Source organism: Mauremys reevesii, linkage group 8 (assembly GCF_016161935.1).
Source record: "Mauremys reevesii isolate NIE-2019 linkage group 8, ASM1616193v1, whole genome shotgun sequence".
NCBI lineage: Eukaryota > Metazoa > Chordata > Testudines > Geoemydidae > Mauremys > Mauremys reevesii.
Window position 1 is genome coordinate 81681193 of NC_052630.1, and position 7949 is coordinate 81689141.

The 7949-nt window shown below is 40.1% G+C and overlaps 1 protein-coding gene across 12 annotated transcripts in view; it reads left to right on the plus strand.

Annotated features, from left to right (window-relative positions):
- TTLL7 (tubulin tyrosine ligase like 7) overlaps positions 1-2070 on the plus strand; it is a 121369-nt gene extending 119299 nt beyond the window's left edge. For all 12 annotated transcript variants that reach the window (XM_039483957.1, XM_039483958.1, XM_039483960.1 and 9 more), the window contains one exon: positions 1294-2070. In XM_039483957.1, coding sequence (XP_039339891.1) covers positions 1294-1411 — 118 coding nt within the window. In that variant the 3' untranslated portion in view covers positions 1412-2070. The remainder of the gene's footprint in view (positions 1-1293) is intronic.
- The last annotated feature ends 5879 nt before the right edge of the window (positions 2071-7949 follow it).

Genomic DNA, 7949 nt, shown 5'->3' on the forward strand with positions numbered 1-7949 from the left:
GAAACTTGAAGGAATGTGGTCAATCCCCCTTGCCCCTGCTGGTTAGATCCTTAAACTTTTCCAGACAAGCATAGATGTCACATCTCATACTTCATCAGAACTGCTCAGATGTTCTTGCTCCCAAATCCTATGAGATACTGAGCACCTCCGTACAAAAGGTGCTTAGCCTCCCCTAAGATCAGACCCTTTGTTTGTAGCAAATTGATTAGCCTTTGGCAATAATGGGCCTTCCTCAGGGCTTAAACAAACCAAACATTTACAGTTTCTCACAGAGCAGATGTTTCCTATCAACAGTCATGATGTTGCCCCTTTCCCTGAGATTAGTAGGATTAATCCTCAGAACTCTTTCAATGCACTTGCTCATCATTAATCAATATGATTCCCTAGAATGATGCTACACTTTTTAAACAATACATTATATAATCTGTGGGGTATGTAATCTGTTTGGGCATTGCGCATCACTCATGAAATTTTGATTTAATGTGGATGTTTTGTATAGTTTTTTTGTGCTCATCTAATGAGTCCTCCAATTAATTATAAGGACTGGTAATAAGAAACAGATTTTAAAATGAATATTAAGCAACTGATGATGAATGAATGTTTGTAATGTTGTCTGAAATAAATCCTTAGCTAATCTGATTTTAAAAAAATAACTGAGTCACTGATTAATGATGAATTAGTAGATTGAAGAAATCTGGGGTGTTTGCATTACTTGGATAGTGGTGATGGCATGCCAATATTTAAAACAGCTAGGGATAGTCAAATGATTAGAGCAGAAAACTGGGATTCAAAACTCCAGGTATTTTTTTGCCTGTCTTTGCCACTGAATTACTGTTTCACTTTTTACAGGTCAGTTCATCTCTTTAGATCTCAGTTTTTAACCCATTTTTAATCTGGGAAAAATAATACTATTCTAATTGAGATCCTTGGGTGACAGGTTAGAAATAGCTTTGGATAAGTGACTGGTCTTCTTCCCCGCCCCCCCAAAGGGCTGGCTATTGCAAGCATTTAACATCTTTACCATTAAGAAATCAGTGGCAAAAATATATGACCCAATGTAGGCTGCAGTTTTGCTCTGGCTGTCTATAGGTTGTAATAATAAATAAATAAATATTTATTTATTAAACCATTTCCTTTGTTGTCTGAGGCTATGGCCTGCCACCCAGTACTCCATGTGTGAATGTACATAAAGTCTGACATACCAAGATTATGTGAGGCACATGAATGACTAACTCCTTTGCCTTTGAATGTAACCTTTTCAGTTAAATTCCACTTTTTTAAAATCATTTTTAGGTATTTGCTGCCAGGACCTTCACAGCTCATCATGAAAACATCCTTCAACTTTATCTGCACTTCATCCGGAATGCCTCGCTCTAACATTTTGTTTACACGCAGGTATAGCCACTTGTGAAACAAAGAGAAGGGTGCCATGCTTGATAAATAATGGCATTCCGTTTTTCCACTTTAAATTTGTGAGGGAGCTGAATATAAGCGCTGTTATATATTTGCCACAGTACATAAAATAAAATTTAGCTGAAATCCTACTGTAAAAGCATAGACTTTCTGGAAATGTACTAAACCTTGTTAAGTTGTTTACACAAATATGTGAATGTCTAGATCTTGCTAGGTTTATAAGTAATTCCTTCCTACTAGAAATGTTATTTTTGCTGCAATATATAAAATGGAATTAATCTTGGAGATCCTATTACAGTGTTAAATTTAGGTACAATATCTTTTAACTTGAAATATATTTATTGTAAATCATACTGTTTATTCTCTCCTAGATGATAAAAAGCCTGTTGTAGAACAGTAATAGTAATTAAATATAAGTAGTCTGATCATTTCTATAGCACATTTTAAAATATTATAAAAGCAAGATCTAATATACAGACATATTTGTATTTCTCCTATGAAATTACAAGGTATGTGTAATAATGTTGTTTTTCAGTAAGGACATAAAGTATCTTTTAGTCTAAATTAAGACAATCCAGAGGGTAAATATTCAAATATACCAGTTCTGCCAAATAGCTTCTAGTTGGATCCTTGTAATAAAACAGAAGGTAACAGTTACTGTCAGATCTTCCTTCAACCTTCTTGTGTCTTGTGCCTTTCAGTTTCATTTGGGATCAAGTAGTAACCTACAGCTCATAAAAGAGCCATGCGTATTTTCTTCTGTTCTGCTGCACAAGTGATGAAGCAGACATTTTTCATAATTACTGCAGTGCCACAGTATCCTCTCTAAACTTTAAAATAGTACAGTTTGGTTTGGTTTTCACTGTAGGGTGCATTATATATTGTAGAATGTATACGCTAATGGACAGTATTTTCTAGACTTGCTGAAATCCTAAGAAAATGGTCGAAGATACAATTAATTAGATTTCTGTTACTCAAATTCAGCTTTGCAGACCTGGCTGAGTGACACAATAAGAGTTTGATATGGCCATGAGCCGGATCCTGAAGCAGAGGTGTGATCTAGAAACATAATTTTAAGAATCTCTCAATATCCACATTTGTCCCATTAATCCCTATACATCAGAGGTCCCCAAACTGTGGGGCATGCTCCCCTAGGGTGGGGCACCAAGGAACATTCAAAGGGGTGTGTGGCAGGCTGGGCCAGCTCCCACACGGGGCCGGGAGGGAGGGACACCGAGCCCCATCCACAGCTCTGCTCCAGCCGCAGCCCCAGCTCCTGGCCCCGTGCCTGATCCTGTCTACAGCCTTGGCACGGCTCTGCATCTGGCTGCGGGCTTGGCTTTGAGCCCCCACTGTGGCCTGGCTATTGCCCTGCTCCCAGTCTTGCCCCTGCCCCAGCCTTGGCCCCTGGCCCCGTCCTCAGGCCCAGACTGACCTCCAGCTGCAGCCGCATCCTCGGCCCCATACCCCTGTCTGTGTCCCCCGTCCCTTAGCCATGGCTCCGCTCCTGGCCATGGTTCCAGGGGGGTGCAGACAGAGAGAAGGGGGCACGACTCACAAAAGTTTGGGGACCACTGCCATACGTGTACATCCTAAGAAGTAATTTTAAAAAAATTAATCCAGTTTGTAACCAATTAACTTCCTTGTTCCTGTTTGGTGTCAAATGCCTGTTCACTCACTGGTGAAAGTGGTTTTACAAATTTCTCTTGTAGTTATTTTCCAGAAACAATGTAATAAATAGGGTGGTAGCCTAATGGCATTCTGCCAGAGCATTACATGCCTTTTCCTGCTCACCGACTGGGGACATTAACATTTCTCTGGGATGGATTTTTGAAACCTTGGCCAGAGCCTACCAAATAGGGAATTTTGACACCTAGGCTTTTGCCTGTCCAAGTTCCATACCTGTGGGATGACCATTCGTAATAGCATGACTGTTCCCTAGATACTTTTTTTAACATGTATTATGCTTTTAAAATTTGGCTCGGAGGCTGATCAGATACAGGCAGTCTGCTAGAATCCCTTCCTCTTCCATGTTAATGCTGGTTTACTCACACAGCATGCTACCATCAGTCCACTTGATGTATCGCTGTGGGCTATACAGTGGTGACAGCTGATAATGCAAATTACATGTGATTACCTGTAAAACCTAACAAAATCTGTAAACCCGTCCCTCCAGGGAGTGCTAATGTACAGTGGTCTCCACAGTATTCTGCTTTTGGCCATGGGGAAGATTTGGATCAGTGTCCAAAGGTGCTGAGCAAGGGGACTGGGCTAATTCTGCCAGCGGTAGAATTTTTAAAAATAGGGCATTAAGTACAGATATGCAAACTAGGTAGAACAAGGGAGATCAAGGATATGTGTGGGATATACACAAACGTATCAAGTGATTGGTTTAAGTTTTCAAAAATGGTTTTAGTTTCTAGCTGATGTTATTTCATGGTGTTCTTATTTCTGATGAGTCATGCTGGAGTGGTATTAATAGTTATTAAATCAATATTTCAATATAATAATCCTAAATGCTTTTAATCTCTTCCACGTGTTCGGGCTGTTTACTGTATAGTTAAAGGGGACTGTGTCAGGGGACAGTTACAATCAGGTTCTATATGATAGTATAAACCAACTCACCAGCCAGTGTATCAAACAACAGGTTTCAGAGTAGCAGCCGTGTTAGTCAGTATCTGCAAAAAGAACAGGAATACGTGTGGCACGTTAGAGAGTAACAAATTTTATTTCAGTGTATCAAATAAAGGTCCCAACAGCAGCAAAATTTCAATTCCTTTCTTCAAGGGTAGGATTACAAGTCAAAACCAAGACAGTCTAACTTAAATCAAACCAGTAAACCACATCGTGCTGCTTAGCCCATTTCAAAGTCCTTTCCCTTCACCCAGGGCCTCCTGCAGATCTCTCTGTAACTGAGCTGCTTTCTGATCTTTTATCTGAGGAGGAGGTAATCTGCAGGCTATCACCTGATTTCCGACCTCAAACCCATCCCCTGATAGGTGGCTAATTAATCATAGGTGGAGCTAAGCCTATCCCTCTTAAAGGGCCATCCCAACCTGTGAGCAGGACCACAACTATATTTCCAAATTATATTAGAGTCTTAGACATGTTTTAACCAAAAGAGGAGGGGACGTGGTTGTAATTGCACTATAGGCTGTACATGTACAACGAATGACTAAAATAAGACTAGTTGTATATAACTTATAATAAGTTATCACAAAGAAAATGCCAAATTATATAAAAATAAGACTTTTCCATAGCTTTAGCACATGAATGCTATATATTTTAGATTAATACAATGTTTCCAAGCCTGGGGATAGACCTCCACTATAGCCCTTAGGGAGGCTTAGGAAGGAAACCATTGGAGGCAGGGAAAACTGCATTAGCCTGGATCCGTTCTAACCGGCATTGAAACTCTGAACGGATAATGAAGTAATAAGTAAAAGTGCTCATTTTGCTCAGCCCACTGTGTAAGAGGGACTCACAGGATAAGATACGCTAATCACCACAAATAAACTGCAGATTTCATATTTTGAAAGTCCTGGAGACAACCACCTTGCTAAAACAATAAGTCCCTTGTTGAGGGACAGACTAAGCATTTTGCTTTAGTAACTTTACAGTCTTGAAAAACTGCTGATATTTAGACAAAATAATACATTTTACAAGAGACTTTTGATTATCATTAAATCATTATTAAAGTGCATTTCCCAACAGTCCTGGGTTTTTTTGTTTTTTGTTTTTTGCTTTGTCCCCAGGCAGCTGGGACTGTAGTATTCTGTTCCAGCCACTAGTCGTCTTATCTTGCTGCTGTTGTCTCCCTGTTCGGAAGGGAGTGGAGAAAGAGAGAACTTCTCATCACATACACACCTTGCCCTCAGGAGCAGGGACAACTTCAGGCCCTGCATCCTAGGAATTGGGAATGGGAAAGAAGTGTGGGCATCACTGGGAGTAGATGAATCCAGGGGCAGGAACTGCAGTATGTGAGAGAGGGACATGAGAGAAGAGAAAAAGGGAGAGAGGAAGGAATAAAAGCTGGAGTGCGGAACGAGCCTGCTAGCTGCGCCCTCATGATACCAGAAGCAAAGTAGCACGCCTACTGACCAGCACCATGGTTAGGAATGACTGTGTGGACCTGATGGGGCCCTCAAGGTTCGGAGAAGCATCCAGGCTTCAGGATGGTGTTTCCTCACTCGTTCAGTCAGGGTACTTTACACGGCTGTGTCTGTGCTTTTGTACAGGGCTGTAGCTTACACTGTGAAAAAATATTATTGCAACTACTGATGCTACATCCTAGCACAGTGTGTGCGGGGCAGAAAATGTAGGATTTGCCCATTTCAGTGTTATAGCAGATGCTCAGTGACCCAGTGCCCCACCATCCATTGGAAAACATAACTCATAACCATAGCCTCCACCCACCCCACCAAAACCTAGTCCATTATGTGGATTTTTGGACTGATAGGAGAGCAGATGTTTAAAAATTCTGAAACTGTCTGCTTATTCTCTCTCTCTCTCTCCCCCATTCCTCCTCCCCCTGACCCTTAGTTTACCAGAAAGCAGACACAATCCTCAGGGATCTGGAGGCTTGTAGCTGTCAGATACCTGGGGGCTGACTCTGCACATGTGTTTGGCTCCCATTCTAGACTATCACAGTTACATGTGCTCTCTGGCTTATTTGGAGAATTGTTCCTGGAAGTAGCTTCCAAATATTGAAACCAATTTAGAAACTGGTTTGCTGTCTCTCATACTGTGTGCTAGTGTAAAAATGACTGTACTTTAAGGCAGGATTGACACCTCTAGGACCACACTGAGAAATACCAATTACAAAAACTTAAGAAGATTTCACACTTTATTTGTGATGACAGGCAATTCTTACCGTGTGAACATTTAACCTGATGATACTTGCTCTTACAGCCTTTACTGGGAGAAAATTCCCATTGAAGTCTGCAGGTGTTTTGTCTGTATGGATTGTAGAATTGGCTTCCAGGAGTGAGCAAAACAGGTGCTGTTTTCCTTAATGGAAAAGCTACTGGTGCCAATATGTTAATAGTTTGAGTGTTCTAAATAAAGCACTAGGCCCAGTAATTTTCCTCCCTAAAGAAAGTGCAATATAAAATTGCTTCTGCAATTCTTGGTCACAAGCTCAGGAGTCCAAATACAAAGGCAGAACAGTATAGAAGACACTATATTTTGAAGCATTACTTTTCCTAGGTAATGTAAGAAAAGAACCTAATAATGATACCCACTTGGTGGACTTTGGCCTTCAGGGTAAAGTGCTGTTAGGAAATGAATTTCTTCTCTTCATTATAGAAAAATCAGTCTATGCTATGGCAGTTACTTTTCTGTGTAGGAAAATGTACAGCTAAAATCTGATGTGTAAGTCAGACTGAATGATTTCTTAGTCAGGACAAGGACTTCTAGGAGTTTTTGGTTTTGAATAATAAGGTAAAGATTGGGTTTACATTTTATCTCTCTTTCCATATCTTCTAAATGTAAAGACTGAACTGTATTGGAGTTACATAACATCTAATTTAGGTATATTATATGAAATATTGAAAAAGAGCTAACCTGGAGCTCTTGGATTTATTCCCATTTTCAGATAAAGTTAATTTTTAAGAGTTCTGTTAACTTGAATATTTTTCACTCTCTTGACTTGCTACTATTTTTATTGCATTTTTTCTGTAAGAAAGTTTTCCTGCATTAATTGTTGTTCTTCATCTAAGTTCTTTGCTTTGCAGGGGGTCACCCCAGGCAGAAGGCCAATACAAAGTCTGTGCACCATTTAAGTTCCTTATAAGCCCTCAAATAGTGCCTTTAGTGGGACTTAATGGAGCATGAGTTTATGCTAATCCTCAGCTCAGGCGTGAATTTCAATGTAGTTCAAGGGAAAGGGGCAGTTAAAGGAGGGTGTTCCCTCAGAGGTAAAGAGTCTGATCCTTTTCTCTTGTAGCCAAATCCTAAAAGGTGCCGAGTTCCTACAACACTAATTGATGCCAGTGGAAGTTACAAGTACTCAGCACCTCCACGGAGGTAGCTTATTGAATTCAGTGGTAATTTTGCCACTTATGCCAGTGGGAGTAGGAGCAGGGTCTAATTGTGAGGACTTTTTTTTGTCTCCACTGTTCCTACTTTCAGAAAAAAAGCCATTGTGTTGAAGAGAAACCTAGAAATATTTTAGTCAATGCTGATAATGTTTGTATTTATATTTATTAACATTTTCTGATAGGACATACCGAGAATGGTGTCAGGGTCCTGTTTGGATCTTGTTACACAGGTACAAGCACAACATTCTGATTAATTATTTGGATAATGGATCATAAAGTGTGCTTATAAAATTTGCAGATGGCACCAAGCTGGGAAGGGGTGCTAGCACTCTGGAAGACAGGATTAGAATTCAAAACAACCTTGCCAAATTAGAGAATTGTTCTGAAATCAACAAGATGAAATTCAGTAAAGACAAGTGCAAAGCTCTTCACTTAGGGAAAGAAAAATCAAATGCACAGCTACAAAATAGGGAATAACTGGCCAGGTGGCAGTAC